At 45.2% G+C, this 18,735-nt stretch overlaps 1 protein-coding gene and 1 long non-coding RNA gene across 3 annotated transcripts in view; both read left to right on the top strand.

The window, feature by feature from the left end:
* SEMA4B (semaphorin 4B) overlaps nt 1-18,735 on the top strand; it is an 85,016-nt gene that overhangs the window by 21,426 nt on the left and 44,855 nt on the right. The window contains exon 3 of one of the 2 annotated variants that reach the window (XM_081547017.1): nt 3,694-3,803. The exons of the other annotated variant lie outside the window; for it this stretch is intronic. Within the exon in view, the coding sequence (XP_081403143.1) occupies nt 3,694-3,803 (110 nt within the window). The remainder of the gene's footprint in view (nt 1-3,693; nt 3,804-18,735) is intronic. 2 annotated transcript variants of the gene reach the window in all.
* On the top strand, nt 7,834-8,704 carry LOC145528515 (uncharacterized). Its single transcript, XR_014070480.1, has 2 exons — nt 7,834-7,938; nt 8,511-8,704. It is a non-coding gene; the product is annotated as an uncharacterized LOC145528515 (long non-coding RNA).

Below are 18,735 nucleotides of genomic sequence, written 5' to 3'. Positions count from 1 at the left end.
TGTCTAAGGTAGACAGGCTCCTGAGATCAGGATCTGTCTTCTAGTTTATTTTTTTTTAAATCTCCATTCTCCTCCCCCCACAAATACTACCCGCAATAACAATGAGCATCTAATACAGGGTATTACGTATCATAGACAAAAATGCTTGTAAAGATGCTCAGAGGTTTGCCCCCATTGCAAACAAACACTATGTATGTGAAAGACTGAGTTTTCAAATCTGAGGAATGTGGGGGAGAGGAGCTCTTTACTATCCATCTGGCCTGACAGGGCTGTCAAGAATCACAGAAGTGGGAGGTATGTTCCATAAGAACATGGAACATAAGAAGACTGCCTAGAACTGGGAAGCACCTAAAACAACAATTTTCAGACATCACATCCTCCTGCCTTAGCAGATAAATGTAAAAGAAATTACAGTCAGAAAAATTTACTTTGGCATTGGAAAATCTAAAATAGCTTTTTCCAAGAGTCTGCTTTATTTTTTTCCCCAAAGTCTTTACCATGAGTTTCCTTGAGATATCCACTTAAGTGATTTGTGTTCTCAGCTTTTCAAAATTGTTATTTCCTTTTTAAAAACTTCCCTGGTGGCCTAGTGGTTAGAACTCTGAGCTTCCAATGCAGGGGATGTGGGTTTGATCCCTGGACAGGGAAGCTCTGAATGCCATGTGACTGGGCCAAAAAATAAAAATCAGAATTCCCAGGTGGCATTAGTGGTAAAGAACCCGTCTGCTAGTTAGGACCACTTAAGAGACATGAGTTTGATCCCTGGGTTGGGAAGATCCCTGGAGAAGGAAATGGCAATGTACTTCAGTATTCTTGCCTGGAAAATTCTATAAACAGAGAAACCTGGCGGGCTACTGTCCATGGGGTTGCAAGAGCTGGTCACAGCTGAGCTCACACACACACACACGCCAAATTAATAGTGCAAATTTTCATAGTCTGGGAAGACCTGATTGTGTGGATCACAACAAACTGGAAAATTCTTCAAGAGACAGGAATACCAGACCACTTGACCTGCCTTCTGAGAAATCTGTATGCAGGTCAAGAAGCAACAGTTAGAACTGTACATGGAACAACAGACTGGTTCCAAATCGGGAAAGGAGTACATCAAGGCCACATATTGTCACTCTGCTTATTTAACTTATATGCAGAGTACATCATGCGAAATGTCAGGCTGGATGAAGCACAAGCTAGAATCAAGATTTCTGGGAGAAATATCAAAACCTCAGATATGCAGATGACACCACCCTTACGGCAGAAAGCGAAGAGAAACTAAAGAGCCTCTTGATGAAAGTGAAAGAGGAGAGTGAAAAAGCTGACTTAATGCTCAACATTCAGAAAACTAATATGGCATCCGGTCCCATCACTTCATGGCAAATAGATGGGTAAACAATGGAAACAGTGACAGACTTTATTTTCTTGAGATCCAAAATCACTGCAGATGGTGACTGCAGCCATGAAATTAAAAGATGCTTGCTCCTTGGAAGAAACCTGACAGCATATTAAAAAGCAGGGACATTCCTTTGCCAACAAAGGTCCGTCTAGTCAAGGCCATGGTTTTTCCAGTAGTCATGTATGGATCTGAGAGTTGGACTATAAAGAAAGCTGAGTGCTGAAGAATTGATGCTTTTGAACTGTGGGTTTGGAGAAGACTCTTGAGAGTCTCTTGGACTGCAAGGAGATCAAACCAGTCAATTCTAAAGGAAATAAGTCCCGAATATTCATTGGAAGGACTGATGCTGAAGCTGAAACTCAAGTACTTTGGCCACCTGATGCAAAGAACGGACTCATTGGAAAAGACCCTGATGCTGGGAAAGATTGAAGGCGGGAGAGGGGACAACAGAGGATGAGATGGTTGGATGGCATCACCGACTCGATGGACATGAGTTTGAGTAAGCTCCGGGAGTTGGTGATGGACAGGGAGGCCTGGCGTGCTGCAGTCCATGGGGTCGCAAACAGTTGGACACAAATGGGCGGCTGAACTGAACTGAACTGGGAAGACCAAGGTGCTGGGTGGCTCCTGGCCACAAGGGGGTGTAGTCTCCCTAGTTCTGGGCTAAGGAGAGGCCTCTGATGACCCCCTGGTGCCCAGGCTCAGCCTAGCAGGGACTTCAATCCTCTTCTGTAGGCAGCCCAGGTGCAGGGGTTTGATGGACAACAGACTGCTCCTCTCTGGGCAGCTCCCACAGTGGGTACGTCTGGGGTGCAGAAGGCCAGGAGCGGTCAGGCTGGGAGGAGGTCCTGTTCAAATTACAGACTGTGGCAGGAGTGCTGTGTTGGCAGCTTCGCCCAGGAGCCAGGAGGGCGGTGGTGTCTGGGGCATGACCTTGGGTGGCTGGGGTGCTGGTTAGGGTGTTGGGCAGAGCCTGGCTGGTGACGCTGACAGCGTGTGGGTGTGGCAACCACAACAGAGATGGGGGCCCCAAGGGGCCTGTGGGATCCACTGTGCTGCCCTGCCAGCCCTGCCCAGCCCAGCCAGAACTGGGATTGTGTGCTGTGGTCCAGGCAGAGACCACGGTTTCATTGAGGTCCTCTATGGTCTGGCATTACCTTCTCTAAAAGTAGCTCTTCTGCAGTCAAGCTGAATGGCTGCTCTTCCTCCAAATGACTTGCACTTTGCTTCATTCACGTATTCATTCACTTACTCATACCAGGCCATCAACCTGTACTGAGTGTGGCCTATAGCCAGACACCATGGAAATACAAGACAGTGGGCCCTCGTGGACATGTATGTTGTGCCACCATATCTTTTGTTGTTTTTTTCATTCTTTTTAAAAAATACTTATTTGGTGGCACCAGGACTTAGTTGCATCATGTAGGATCTTTTAGTTATGGCATGGGGGATCTAGCTCCCTGACCAAGGGTCGAAGCTGGGCCCCCTGCATAGCTACTGGATCACCAGGAAAGTCCTATGTCTCCATATTTCATATTTTTATTCACGCTTTTCTCCCCATCACCCTCAGTCTGGCCAGGTTTTACCATCTCTTGGAGACTTCCTCAAACCTCACCAGCTCCAGGAAGTCCCTTCTGATTACTCCAAAAGGAGGAAAAGTACCTGACTTGTCCCATTCACTGTTACATCCTGAATGCCTAATACCATCCCTGGTGTAAGGAGGGGCTCAGTAAGTGTTTGTTGATTTGAATGAATCAGGTGATCTTGTCTGTCTCTGATTTTACAGTCCAGATTGCCTAAGACTTTCACTTGGCAAGTCATCAGGTCCTGCCTGTGACATCTCTCCGACTCAACTGCTGTGTTTACTACCACCCGATGCTTTGTGGCTGGGTTAGGCAGGTCTCTTAACTCACAAGGGATGGGAAGGAATTTATTGGCTCATTTAAACACATACTAGGAGATGGGCAGGAAGGGTTGAGCCTACCTTACGGGATGACCTGGCTTCCCTGAGAGCTTAGTCGGTAAAGAATCTGCCTGCAGTGCAGGAGACCCTGATTTGATTCCTGGGTTGGGAAGATCCCCTGGAGAAGGGAAAGGCTACTCACTCCAGTATTCTGGCCTGGAGAATTCCATTGACTGTATAGTCCATGGGGTCACAAAGAGTCAGACATGACTAAGCGACTTTCACTTTCTTAGGGGACAACAGCAATCTGGGACTATGAAATCTGGGACTATATCAGGATTCCCTGCTAGTCACGATGGCTTCTCTCTTTGGTATCTTCATCCCTTGCTTTTGCAAACAGGCTTTCTCCATCCAGAAGATGGCTGTCAGTGGTCCGGACTTACATCCTTCGAGCTCACCAAATCCAAGAAGAATAGGATTTTCCTCTCCAGCTCCAATTTTGAAATTCTGGTAAAAACTCTGCTAGACTTGTTTTGTTTTTGTTTTTGTTTTTAATTCCCTACCTTTCTCTTGGACCAGTCACTGTATCCAGGGGTGGTGATGTAGGTTGATTGGCAGCCCTTACATGATTGGCTGAGTTGGACTAGAAAAAGGGCAGTTGACCCCCCAAAAGGTGATTGAGAAAAACAGATGTGGCCACTGGGAAGAGCTGAGGCCACCATCCTGATGGGTATCCGCAACAGTGGTGGTACTGTGTTCTCATATATCAATATATTTCTTGATACTGGGGAAACATACATGTACATAGTACCTTTGCTGATAACAAAAACTTGATCAATATTGGCTCATTTACAGGAAAAGGAATTTAGTGTCCTGTTTTGTTTTGGGCTGAAATCCCTGGTGGATCTTCCTTGTGCTTTGCATGAGCTGTCTGTCCTGTCGCGGCTACTGTGGGTGGGTCATCGGTCTCAGAGTGTGATCCTGGAGAGAATCCTGGAACCCGTGTTATGACTTGAGCTGTCACTTCTGGTTTTCCTTCTGAGAAAATCTTCCAAGCCGAGCAGTGTGAGTAATATTGGCTTTTTGTCTCAAAAAGGAGAATGGCTCTCAGATTGGTTTTTCTATTTGTGTTTCTTTGTTTATTTTGGTAGAAAGCAGAGATGCCAGTTTTGTAAAACGGAGTCTTGCTAGGATGGTCTCAGGAATGGGGCCTTTTGAAAAGATACTGTTCAGTTGCTAAGTGCGCGACTCTTTGCCACCCCACAAACTGCAGCACGCCAGGCTTCCCTGCCCTTCACCATCTCCCAGAGTTTGCTCAAACTCATGTCCTTTGAGTTGGTGATGCCATCCAACCATCTCATCCTCTGTCGCCTCCTTTCAAAATATGAGGCACTCCTATCAGAAGAGCATGAGGCTTTCAATAGCCCTATTGGATAATGTTATTGTACCTATTTTTTTGATGAGGAAACTGAGGCCCAGTGATGGTAGCATGGTCACAGAGCTATAGGAGGTGGGAAGCAAAACCTGTCTGGATGGGGAGCCATGTGCCAGAGGCTTTGTATATCTCATATCATTTAATCTGCAACACAGTCCTCTGAGACCAGAACAAGATGACAAGCTTGGAAAATCTTTAAATGCCTTGCCGAGGGTCATAGGCACAAGTAGGGCTGGAATTCATTGATTCAAAAGCCCATATTGTTTTCTCTTCCTTATACTGCGTGACCTGGTCCAGGTCACTTTATCTCCGTGTGCTTCCATTTCGTAATCTGTAGTATGTGAATAATTAGTAAAGACCTCCTGGGTTTGTTGGGAGGGTTAGATGAATTGCCTCTTACACTTAGAGGACCTATTGTTGTTGTTATTATGTCACAAGACCTCCCTCCGGGTCACAAGCCAGGCCACTCCCTTTTGCAGAAAAACCAGATCCCGTGGGAGCCCCTTCCTGGCCCAGGTGCTCCTGAGGCCCGGCTGCAGGTGCCTGGGAAAGTTTGCAATGGGCAGCCAGGGAACAAAGGCTCCAGGTGCTGGGTGATGCTTTGTCTGGCGGCAGGCCTGTTTCCTGCGCGATCAGGTTGCTGTTGGCTGGCCCAGCTCCTGGAGCTGACCGCCCCCTCGCCCTCCCATCCCTGCCAGCTGAGGGCTGAGGGCTGGGCCTGGTGATGCAGGACAGGGCCCAGCTGGACAAGGCCCTTCCTTTCTGGAGCCCAGCCCAGGGATCTCACTGGCTGAAGCAGGAAGCCTTGGGGCAGTGGGCCCATCTTCCGGCCCCCTTCCCATCCTCCATCTATGGGGTGGTCCTGGGGGGCGGAGAGAGGCTGGGCCTGGGGGCCAGGATCTGAGACCTGGGGTTGAATGCCAGCCTGGGAAGGGAGCAGTGGGTCCCCCTAGGCAAGTGACTTTCTCTCTACCTCTCAATTTCCCTAGTAGGAACTAGGGATCCCATGGACTGTTCAGGAGGTTGGGCTGGTTCCTGGATAAAGCCCTTGAAGGCCCTAAACATTTCTTGGGCCCCCCAACACGGCCTGTGAGAGACAGAACTTCCAATCCTTTGGAGGCTGATCTTAGTACAACACAAAACGAAATCCTGTGTCATTCCCCTCTCCAGAAAACACACTGCAAGCCCTGGCTTGCGGCCCTGCCCGCCCTATCCGACTGCAGCTCCAAGCCATCAGCTTCTCCAAGTTCTGTGAACAGGAGTCTCTTCCTGCTTCGGGGCTTTTGCACTGGTTGTCCCTTTGCGCTGGGACACTTCGTGCTCCAGGTCTTCTCGGGGCTGTCCTTGTGACTTGGATCTTAGTTCTCAGGTGTCGCCTCCTCAGGGAAGCCCTCTTTGGTCACCCCCTAACCTAGCCGCTGTCTCATCCCTCCCTAACAACCTCATCCTGTTTCATTCACTCAAAGCACTCACCTGTCTTTGAAGCTGTGTGTGTGTGTGTGTGTGTGTGTTAGTTGCTCAGTCGTGCCTGACTTCTTTGCGACGCCATGGACTGTAGCCTGCCAGGCTCTTCTGTCCTTGTTTTTAATTTGTCTCCCTTTCTATTGTCTGCCTCTCAGCTGGAATATAAGCTCCAAGAGGGAAGGGCCTTGTCTTTATTTCTTTCTGCTGCCTCCCCAGCTCTAGAACAGTCCCTGGTCCTCAGGGACTCTCTCTAGATACACGCTCTGTAAAACTCACTTTAAAAAATATATTTATTTATTTGGCTGTCCTGGGTCTTAGTTGCAGCATGCAGGATCTTTAGTTGCAGCAAGTGGGATCTAGTTCCCTGACCAAGGATCAAACTCAGGCCCCCTGCACTGGGAGGGTGGACTCTTAGCCACTGGACCACCAGGGAAGTCCTATATAAGACTCACTTAAAAATTTATTTTTATTATTATTTATTTATTTGGCCGCTCAAGGGATATTTTAATTGCAGCATGTGGGATCTAGTTCCTGGACCAGGGATCGAACCCAGTCCCCCTGCATTGGGAGCACAGTGTCTTAGCCACTGGGCCACCAGGGAGGTCCCAAGACCCACTTTTGAATGAAGGTCTTGGTGTCCCTCATGCCTCTGCAGTCTGGGCAGTGGACTGGAGCTGTAGTGAGGGAGCTCTGCATATGAGGTTGCTTTGGATTTCCAAAACACTAAACCGCATGTCGCACCTACCTGTAAGACAGGTTGGGCAAGATCAGAAGCCCCGTTTTATAGATGAGAAAATTGAGGCGCCCAGAGGCTTAAGGAACATGCCTAAGGTCATATGCGTCATAGGTGCCAAACCAGGACTAGAGACTTCAGAAACTCTTTTCAGGACTCCAGACCAGATGTGAGAATGTCTTAAAAGAGAAAAATCCACATTCCAAACCTATTTTTCCCTTAGGTTGTCTTACAGATAAGCACATACTCAGAATTACTGCATGAGGGGGTAGTACTCTCATCTCCAACGTTCTTTTTCTCATTTTACTTTTTAAAAAATTCTTTTTTAATTGAAGTATAGTGGATTCTAAGTTCTTCTTGAGCTCTGTGATCTATATGTAACCCTTGAGTCACATCCAGGGAAACTCTAAAGTATGCCCTCTTTCTTGGGTGAGAAACCCCAGTTTCTTCCGTACCGTGGAATTATAGCAGGGCCTCTAAATAGTACGGGCTTCCCAGGCGGTGCTAATGGTAAAGAATCCGCCTGCTACTACAGGAGACATGAGAGACTCTGGTTGGGAAGATCCCCTGGAGGAGGGCATGGCAACCCACTCCAGTATTCTTGCCTGGAGAATCCCCGGACAGAGGAGCCTGGCGGGCTACAGTCCACAGGGTCGCAAAGAGTCGGACATGACTGAAGCAACTTAGCACGCCTGCACTGAAGAGAAAGGGGCAGAAAGAGGTCTTGATAGGCCTGTGACCATTGTTTTCAGTCAAATACTGGGAATGTAATGCAGGTAAACCTGTGTCAGCCACTCATAGACACTCCACTGGGGGTCCATTCATAATTACGAATGTGATGAGTCATTCGACACGTTCCAATGAATGAGACCAACAGTTCTAACCCTCTTGGCACTCTCTTTGAACAGCTCTCATCTTTCTCAAGCTCCTAAGGATGAATGTCACAGCCCTTGCCCAAAGATCGTGTGGTGGCACTCGGAAGAAAACTGAGAAGTGAGATGACTTGTTTATGGGTAATTGTCAGTGAGTCAGAACTCACGCAGAGCTCTGGAGTTTCCAGGCCGTTAACTTATCTTCCTGAACGTATGAGTCAGGGTCAGTCAAGCCCAGGTTGTACAGGTACATGCTTCCCTGCCCTGCTCTTCTGAGCCAGCACCCAGCCTTCACGCATGCATGCGCACAGGTGCCCTTCAGCCTCCTCCTCCGTACATCCTGGGAGGGGTACGGGCACGTTGGGCTTATCCATCTCTTTTCAGGAGGTGCCCTCAGCCCTCTTAAGAGGGCTGAGCTCAGGCTGGAAACTAACCGCAAGATCTGAACCAAAAAAAGAGAAAGTAAATAGTAATCCTTCCTTTCCCATAAATGTTGCAACAGCCTAGCTGTAGCTTAGAGCATGTATTTCGAGAATAACCAGAAACAACCAATGTATCTGTCAATAGTAGTCAGTTGTAAAACATTATGGTTTACTCAGAGCATAGAGTACTATGAAGCTGTTAAAATTAATGAAATAGGGACTTCCCTAGGGGCACAGTGGATAAGAATCCACCTACCAGTGCAGGGGACACAGGTTTGATCCCTGGTCTAGGAGGATCCCACATGCCTCGGAGCAACGAAGCCAGTGCTCCGCAATAAGAGAAGCCACGGCAATGAGAAGCCCACATGCTGTAACTTGAGTGACTCCCACCTGCCACAGCTAGAGAAAGCCCGAGAACAGCAAGGAAGACCAAGTGCTGCAGAAAATAAATTAAAAAATAAAAAAAGAATAAAAGAAGTTGCATAGCAGAGTGTGTATTATGTTACCAATTATGTGAATGTGTATTATGACTTTTTTTTAACTTTTCATTTTGTGTTGGGGTATAGATGATTAACAATGTTGTGATAGTTTCAGGTGAACATCAAAGAGACTCAGCCATCTATACATGTATCCATTCTTCCCCAAACTCCCCTCCCATCCAGGCTGCCATCTAACATTGTGCAGAGTTCCCTGTGTTAGACAGTAGGTTCTTGCCTGGTATCCATTTATGACTCATTTTTTAAAATTATAAATAGATATCTTCTTAAAGGATAAAAACTACAAAAGAATTTAGACCAAGACATGAAACTCCCCATCACCACTTGCACCAGTCAGGATAGACTAGGTTATGATGTGGTAACAAACACCTCTAAACATCTTTGGCTTAAAACAACCAAGATTTATTTCTTGCCCATGCTTGAATTCCCAACTTGGCTTGCATAGGCTCAGGACTTTGTTGTCAGCACTTTAGTCATCATTAGACTTTCATGAAGTCACCATCCCCACAAGAGGCTTCAGGGTTCACCACTGCCATGGAAGAAGGCATCAGAACAGCACGGTGGTTCTCAAACCCCCCCCAAAGGAACATGTGTCACTTTACCCTCACATTTCACTGGCCAGAGAAACTCATGTGGCTGCACCCAACTTCCAGAGAGTACAGTCCTCCTATGTATCCAGAAAAAGGAGGCTAGAAATACTGGTGGGCCCTGGTAATGTCTACTACCCACCCCAAACCAGCTGTGTCTTTCAAGGTTTTTGTGTTTACGTTGATATACATACTAGTCCTACAGTAATTTTAAAGTAAAACACAGATTTGGTATTAAGACAGACCTAGGTTTGAATCCCAAGTAGGTTAATTACCTGCTGTGTTCCTTTAGACAAGATCTTGATCTGCCCAAGACTCAGCTTTCCCACCTGTACCTGCTTCCTTGGAGAAGAAAATGGCTTCCCACTCCAGTATTTCCACCTGGAGAATTTCATGGACAGGGGAGCCTGGCCAGCTACAGTCCATGATATTGCAAAGAGTCGGACATGACTGGACACGCATGCACCTGCTTTCTGGGCCAAGGTAGAGATGAAATGTAGTAGTGGAAATGAAACCTGTAATAAACAGTAGCTTACACAAGTAGTGCTATCTAACCAGGAAATAAAGAGTGCTTGAGGGTGGTTGTTTAGTGGGCTGGAGGTCAGGTGGACAAGGAAATATGGGGAAAGAAAGCCCCTTTCCATCTATCAGATGGAAAGTATCTGGATCAGTTTCTTGTGTATCCCATGGCCCCGGACACACTGTAGGCTTGGAGATGGGAGCATCTTTTATTAGCCAGGCTACTGCCTGCTTAGATGTAGCCAAGGGTCAGGTTCAAAATATCTGCCCTGCATGAACCGGCCCCATTCAGGCCATCTGGGCTCTGATTCTTCCCATCTGAAGCTGAGTGTGCTGGTGAGGGAGAACGCTTTCTATTTAAAGGAGGACCAGGCTTCATATTAAATCTGTTGTTTGAGGAAATAACGAATATCACAGCATTTGTAGAGGACAGTTTTGCAGCATGTATCAGACCCTTTGATCCAGCAGTCCTCAGTGAGGAATTTATCCTAAGAAAATGACAGAACAAGTGAATAAAGATGGATCTGTATTACTCATAATGGAAAACTGAAAACCTAAATGTCTTGACATAGGGGATGAAACAAACTATGGAATGCTTTGTTTATCCAACTATATCCAGACATGAAAGGATATCAATTGTCCATTGAAAAGTTACATGAGAAAGAGCAATATATATGTAAAAGTGTGGATGGATGAATACATAGATAGATAGATCTTCTATGATCTCACTGTTGAAAAGAATTTATAGGGAATTCCCTGGTGATTCCCTGGTGGTGATGACTCTATGCTTTCACTGCTGAGGGCCCAGGTTCAATTACTGTTTCAGGTTCAATCTCACAAACTGCTTAGCTCGGAAAAAAAAAAAAAAAAAAAAGAATATGTACCTTATATATGCTTTGACATTCCAAAAGCATAAATGTCAGAATATTAGCAATTTTTCCTGCAAGGGGTAGGAAAGTGAAAGTTAAAGTCCTTCAGTCATGTCCGACTCTTTGTGACCCCATGGACTGTAGCCCGCCAGGTTCCTCTGTCCATGGAATTCTCCAGGCAAGAATACTGGAGTGGGTAGCCATCCCCCTCTCCAAGGGATCTTCCAGACCCAGGGATCCAAGTCGAGTCTCCTGCATTGCAGGCGAACTCTTTACCATCTGAGCCACCAGGAAAGCCAGAATACTAGCACTTATTTCCTCCAGGGAGTAGGAAGAGTAGGAATTTTTTTCTTCACACAAAGAACATGATTTAGTAGTAAAAGGCCAAGTTATTTAACTGTGTCTCTAGCTACTTTTTATGATCAATCAACATTTAAGGTAATCTACTCACCTCCGGAGGGGACTTGGCCCTTGTCTGGGAGTCAGAAAACGTTGGTGTGTGTGTGCTGTGTGTGACCTTGGGCAAGCTACCTGGGATGGGAAGCATTTGTATGAACTTTTTACAAATAGGTACAGACACATAGAAAGGCTTGTACCTGAGACCCCACAGCTCATGGCCCCTGAACTGCAATTTGAACCCGGGGTTTTCCTGATTCTGGGTCAGGATATTCTTACATTACATCACAGCCACTCTCATCTCTAAAATGACAGGGTCAGAATACAGTCCCTTTCAGCTGAAAAGATTCAATGTCTGCAGGAAGTCACCCCTCCCCCATCATTCCTGGTGTATCACAAGCCCCAGAGTTGGTATGCATGCCCTGTTTGTCAGATACCAGTCTTCCCCAGGGGATGGGACTCCAGGCTGGGGGTTGGAGAGAGGTCCTGGCCTGCCCAGGGCCATCTAGAGGGGGCAGGGGGTTGGTGGGTGTGCTCTCTGGCCAGGCGTCTGGCTGGGTGCCTGCAGAACCGGGCGAAAATTGCCCATGAGGGCTGGCTGGGAGCCCAAGAACTTGTTGTCTTTCCCTTTAAACAGACACAGGCTGTCTGTTAAGATTCTGGAAACATCTGACCTTTCGCAGAGCATCTCAGGCAGGGCTGCAGGGCGGTCCTTCCCTTTCTGTAAGTGCTTTAACCCTTTGCACACAATCCTGGACAACAATCCTAACAACCACAACAAAAAAGGAGATCAGTTTCCAAGGAACATGAAAGGGCCATTGGGTCTCTCTCCTTTGGATTGTCTGAGGCGCAGAGAAGAGATTTTGAGCCCAGATGTCTCCTGCATCACTTGCTCAGTTCCTAGTCTCAGGAGCCTGAACTTAGAGGGAGGAGAGGGGCTGAAAGGAGAACAAAGGGGCCTGGGATTTTCGGGTAGGAGTGGGAACTGCTCCTCTGACTGACCGAACAGTGTATGCCTTCATATTTCCTACAAAGTTTTACATTTGTGTCCAAGCAGGGCACCCGCTGGGTATCAGGCAGTGTGTGAGGTGATACAAGGCCAACACAATGGCAAACAAACCCAGAGAGAAATGTTCTATGCCTTCTGAAAGGTTCATTTTCTGGGAGAGTGCGTGCGTGTGTGTGCTCAGTTACTCAGTCGTGTTCGACTCTTTGCGACCCCATGGATTGTAGCCCACCAGGTTCCTCTGTCCATGGGATTTCCTAGGCAAGAATCCTGGAGTGGGTTGCCATTTCCTTCTCTAGGGGATCTTTCTGACCCAGGGATCGAACCTGTGACTCCTGTGTCTTCTGCATTGGCAGGCAGATTCTTTAACCCTGAGCCACCTGGAAAGCCAAGGAGGCTCAGAGGGAGTATGCTAAAGAAGAAAGCTGGAAGGAAAAGATACTGTGCCAGAGAAAGTGATTCCTGAACTGAGGACCTTGGTAATGGAGCCAATTACTTCCAGTAAATGGGAGTGGTGGCTGAGGTGAGTGAGAGCGGTCATTGGAGACCTGAGAAACCAGATTTAGGACGTGTCTTCCACGTGGATGCTGAAGTCATCAAGGACAATGACAGGGCTTTAGCTGGAGAGAAAAATGGGGAGCCACGTGCCAAAGTCTCCAGTGACTACAGGGGAGTGGCCAGGAGGTGGGTGGACAACCTCAGGGCATTTACCAGAGGATGGAAGAGTGTGGTTCAGGAGAGCCATGGGGATGTGATCCTGAAATATGTGGATGTGGATTCATGATCCAAGAGACCCGGGGGAGATGGAGGGGCGGGGTGCAGGATGGAGGAGAGCCAAGAAGTGCCCGGTATTCTGGAGGATGCCAGTGAGGCAGGGAAAAAACCCAGTGAGGTAAAGGTTTTAAGTATATAGCAGTTGTTCTCATTTTTTTTCTATTTGTTTCTTTCTCTTTCTTCTTTTTTTTTTTCTATTTTTAAATTATTTTTCTTACTTTTTTTCTTTTTTTTGGCAGTTGTTCTCAAAGTTTGCTTTCTCCACCTGTAGCAGTGGTATCATCTCATCACTTGGAAACTTATTAGATATGTAAACTTTGGGGTCCCACCTGTATCAGCTGGGTGGGGCCCAGAAATCTGTGCTACTTTTTATTCATTTATGGCTTGGACTTCGTTCCTATGTGAGGGCTTTCGTTCCTATGTGAGGGCTTTCTCTAGTTGCAGTGAGTGGGGGATACTCTCTAGTTGTGGTGCATGACCTTCTCAATGTGGGGACTTCTCTTGTGGAGGATGGGCTGTGGGGTGCAGGGACTTCAGTAGTTGAGGCTCGTGGGCTCTAGAGCTTGGGGTCAGTCATTGTGGTGCGCAGGTTTAGTTCCCCATGGCATGTGGGATCTTCCCAGACTAGGGATCAAACCCATGTCCCCTGCATTGGCAGGTGGATTCTTAACCACTGGACCACCAGAGAAATCTGAAATCTGTGCTTTTTAAAAAGAAAATCTACTGAAGTATAGTTGATTTACAATGTTGTGTTAATTTCTGCTGTACAGCAAAGTGACTCAGTTTTACATATTTATTCTTTTTTGTATTCTTTTCCACTATGGTTTATCACAGGATATTGAACATCCAATATCCTGTGCTGTTCAGTAGGACCTTGTTGTTTATCCATCCTGTATACAATAGTTCGAATCTGCTAATCCCAAACTCCTAGTTCTTCCTTCCCTCACCCCCTTCCCCTCCGGCAACAACAAGTCTGTTCACTATGTCTGTGAATCTGTTTCTGTTTCATAAATATGTTCATTTGTGTCATATTTTAGGTTCTACATGTTGATATAAGTGATATCATATGGCATTTGTCTTTCTCTTTTTGACTTACTTTGCTTAGTATGAAAATCTCTAGGTCCATCCATGTTGCTTCAAACGGCATTATTTCATTCTTTTTACGGCTGAGTAATATTCCGTTGTGTGTGTATCTTTGTGTGTGTGTTGTATGTGTGTATCACATCTTTTTTATCCATCCGTCCGTGGACATTTAGGTTGTTTCCATATCTTGGCTAATGTAAGTAGTGTTTCTATGAACATAATGGTTCATGTATCTTTTTGAGTTACAGTTTTGTCTGGGTATATGCCCCCTGGCATAGGAAATGGCAACCCACTCCAGTATTCTTGCCTGGAAAATTCCACGGACAGACGAACCTGGCTGGCAGCAGTGCATCAGGTCATAAGGAGATGGACACGACTGAGCGACTGAACACTAGGTATATGCCCAAGAGTGAGAAGCAATCTGTGCTTTTAACAAGCTTTTTGGTGATTTTTATACATATTCAAGTTTGAGAGCCACAGGAATATGATAATGGGAAAAGTGATTCAACTTATGAAAAAAAGCAAAACTGAATCTCATGAAATCTACCACCACATGAAAAAGTGAATTTTGGATTAAAGACCTAAATGTGTCCAGAAGACTATGAAGTTAATAATATAAAATGTTGAAGAATATCTTTGTGATCTTGGAGTAGGAATGGACTTATTAAGCAAAATTTCAAAAGCATAAACCATATCAAAAAAATCGATTGATTTGATTACTGCCCAAGGATGAGTTCATTGACAAGGTTAACAAATGACAAAATTGGGAGAATATATTTGTGATATCTGAAGCCAACAAAGAACTAATATCTAGATTCAGACTATACTAGGAATTTCTGCAACTCAATAAGAAAATCTTCTTGCAAGTCAAATGGCAGGAAAATGGGCAAAGATAAAAAGGTGATTTAAAGGAGAAATTTAAAAGTTAACAAATACAGTAGGAGATGTTAAGATGTATTAGAAGTCAGAGAAATATAAATTAAAGCAATAGCTGTTAGCAGTTTTAGTTATAATAGCCCCAAACTTCCCAAAGAGGAAACAACCCAAATGTCCATTAGTAGGTGAAACAAACTGATATTCATACAATAAATACTACTCAATGATTAAAAAAAAAAGAATGAACTACTGATACATCTCTCAAAAGCATTATGCTTAGTGAAAGCAGTCGGACACAAGAGTACATACTGTATGCTTCTCTTTGTATGGAGTTCTAGAAGAGGCAGAAAAATTTAGTGATAAAAATCAGATCACTGGTTGTGGGAGGTGGGAAGGGTAGACTGATGACAAAGGGCATAGGGAATGTTTAAGGTTGATGGGACTGATTTGTCTTATGTGTACAGGTATATCCACTTGTCAAAATTCAAGGAAATGAGTGTAAAATGTGTCACTAACATTGTGTGTAAATTATGCCTTGGTAAACTTAGAGGAGGGCATGGCAGCCCACTCCAGTATTCTTGCCTGGAGAATCCCATGGACAGAGGAGCCTGGTGGGCTACAGCCCATAGGGTCACAGAGAGTCAGAAATACCACTGAAGGGATTTAGCACACATGCAAACTTACCTTTAAAAATAAAATGTTGGGGCTTCCCTGGTGGCTCAGTGATAAAGAATCCACCTGCCAATGCAGGAGACATGAGTTCAATCCCTGATCCAGGAGGATTCCACGTGCCACGGAGCAGCTAAGCCACAACTACTGAAGCCTGTGTGCCTAGAGCCTATGCTCCAAGACAAGAGAAGCCACCGAAATGAGAAGCCCAAGTACCACAGCGAATAGTAGCCCCTGTTCACCACAACTAGACAAAGCCTGAGCAAAGCAAAGAAGATCCAGTGCAGCCAAAAATAAATAATTAATCTTTTTTAAAATAAAAGAAATATGAGCTTTAAGCCAACTTTTTCACTCTTCTCTTTCACTTTCATCAAGAGGCTCTTTAGTTCTTCACTTTCTGCCATAAGGGTGGTGTCATCTGCATATCTGAGGTTATTGATATTTCTCCCGGCAATCTTGATTCCAGCTTGTGTTTCTTCCAGCCCAGCGTTTCTCATGATGTACTCTGCATAGAAGTTAAATAAGCAAGGTGACAATATACAGCCTTGACGGACTCCTTTTCCTATTTGGAACCAGTCTGTTGTTCCATGTCCAGTTCTAACTGTTGCTTCCTGACCTGCGTACAGGTTTCTCAAGAGACAGGTCAGATGGTCTGGTATTCCCATCTCTTTCAGAATTTTCCGCAGTTTGCTGTGATCCACACAGTCAAAGGCTTTGGCATGGTCAATAAAGCAGAAATAGATGTTTTTCTGGGGATAAATAAATAAATAAATAAATAAAATAAATTATAAAGAGATTAAAAAATACAATGTTAAAACTTCATATCATTAGACTGGAAAAGTTAGGCAGCTGGATAATGCTAGGAATTGGCAGAGGGCAGGGGTCCATGGCTGGTGGGCATGTGGACAGGGTGCCCTGTGACTCACAGCAAGTCATACCCTTTGAAGAATCTGCAAGAGATTCTCACATGGCCCATATGGTAAAGAGGGAAGAAAACAGTCACTGAAGAGTTCTTTATGGGGGTGGGAGGTTGTAGGCAGTTCGGGGAGTAGATGGATAAAATGTGGTAGAGCCACACTTTGGAGCACCCTGTAGCAGCCAGAAGCAGTAGATGAGATGTGTCCAGGGCTTCCCTGGTGGCTCAGTGGTAAAGAATCCGCCTGCCAGTGCAGGAGACACGGGTTCAATCCCTGATCTGGGAGGATCCCACGTGTAGTGGAGCAACTAAGGGCACTACGACTACTGAGCCGGGGAGCCACAGCTGCCGAGCCCACGAGCCCTGGAGGCTGTGCTCTGCAACAAGAGAAGCCACTGCAGTGAGAAGCCTGTGCACCACAACTAGAGAGCAGTCCCTGCTTGCCGCAACAGGAGAAAAGCCCACGCAGTAACAAAGACCCACCTAGCACAGCCCCAAAAAAATTTTAAAAAAGATGTGTCCAGAGCAGTATGGATGGGTCTGTGGAATAAACAAACAAACAAACAAAAAACCAGAATGAGGTATATGACAAAATGCTATTTATGTAAATTAAAAATACAAAACAGTCCAATTAGAAAATGGGCCACAGACTTTTGCTAAGGAGGAGATAGGGATGGCAAATAAGCACCTGTAAAGATGTTCATCATCATTAGCCATTAGGCAAATGCAAATTAAAACCGCAATGAGGCCTCGCTACACAATTGTTAGGAGGGCTATAATAGAAACCCGTGATAACAACAACTCCTGGCAAGGAAGTGGAGAAACTGGATCTCTTATAAAATGTATAGCCACCCTGGTAAATAGTGTGGCAGTTTCTTATAAAACTACAGCTGCATTTACCATAAGACCCAGCAATCCAGGACTTCCCTGGTGGTACAGTGGATAAGAATCTGCCTTCTGATGCAGGGGACATGGGTTCGATCCCTGGTCCAGGAAGATTCCACATGCTGTGGAGCAACTAAGCCGTATGCCACAACTACGGAGTCCACACGCCTAGAACATGTGCTCTGCAATGAAGAGAAGCCCACATTCGCCACAACTAGAGAAAGCCCAAGCAAAGCAAGGAAGACCTAGTGCAGTCATAAATAAATAAATAAAATGCCTTTAAAAAAAAAAAAAAAAGACCCAGCAATCCCAAATTTGGCCTATATCCCAAAGAAATGAAAACTTACATCTATACAAAAACCTGGACATTAATCAGCTTTATCTGTAATAGCCTCAAACTGGAAACAACCCAAATCTCCTTCAGTGGGTGAACAGTTAAACTCTGGTACATCCACACCATGGAATACAAAACAGTAATAAAAAGGAAAGAACTGCCCATAAGTTACAACAACATGGATGTATCTCAAGGGCAATATGATGAGTGAGAAGCCAGTCTCAAAAGCGTCTATTTGAACCTACTGTATAGCACAGAGAACTCTACTCAATAATCTGTTATGATCTATATGGGGAAAGAATCTACAAAGAGTGGATAGGGACTTCTCTGGTGGTCCAGTGGTTAAGAATCTGCCTTCCAATTCAGAGGACAGGGTTTGATCCCTGGTCAGAGAACTAAGGCCCCACATGCCTGGGGCAACTAAGCCCATGTGCCACAACTACTGAGCACCACAAATAGAGAGTCCGTGGCCACAAAACGAAATATCCTGCAAGAAGCAATGAAGACCCCAAGTGCTGCAACTAAGACCTGATGCAGCGAAATAAGTAAGTAAATAAGTAAATAAAATGTCTTTAAAATAAATAAAAAAGAGTGGATATAAGTATATATATATATATATAACAGATTCACTTTGTTCTACAGCAGAAACTAATACAATATTGTAAATCAACTATTCTCCAATAAAAATTAAAAAAAAAAAAAGCTTCCACTTATATAACATTCTCAAAATGACAGAAATATAGGGATGGAGAAGAGATTAGTGGTTGCCAAGTCCAAGGACCTGAGTAGAGGAGCGTGACTATAAAAGGACACCACCAGGAGATCCCCATGGAGATGAGACCTTCTGTATCTTGACTGTGGTGACGGTTACACTAATTTATTCATGGGGTCAAAATAGCATACAACTCTACACACACACACACACACACACAAAGAGCAAGAGAAAACTGAATAATAAGGTCTCTATTTAACAGTATGATTCCAATGTCAGTCTCTTGGTTTTGCTATCATACTACAGTTTTACAATTTTAGGGCTTCCCAGGAGGTTCAGTAGTAAAGAATCCTCCTGACAAGGCAGGAGAAGCAAAAGACACAGGTGCCATCC

This window comes from Giraffa tippelskirchi, chromosome 12 (genome assembly GCF_054371585.1).
Source record: "Giraffa tippelskirchi isolate mGirTip1 chromosome 12, T2T-mGirTip1v1.2.pri, whole genome shotgun sequence".
Lineage (NCBI taxonomy): Eukaryota > Metazoa > Chordata > Mammalia > Artiodactyla > Giraffidae > Giraffa > Giraffa tippelskirchi.
The sequence above is the reverse complement of the archived record's forward strand: the minus strand, read 5'-3'. Positions and strand labels throughout refer to the sequence as shown.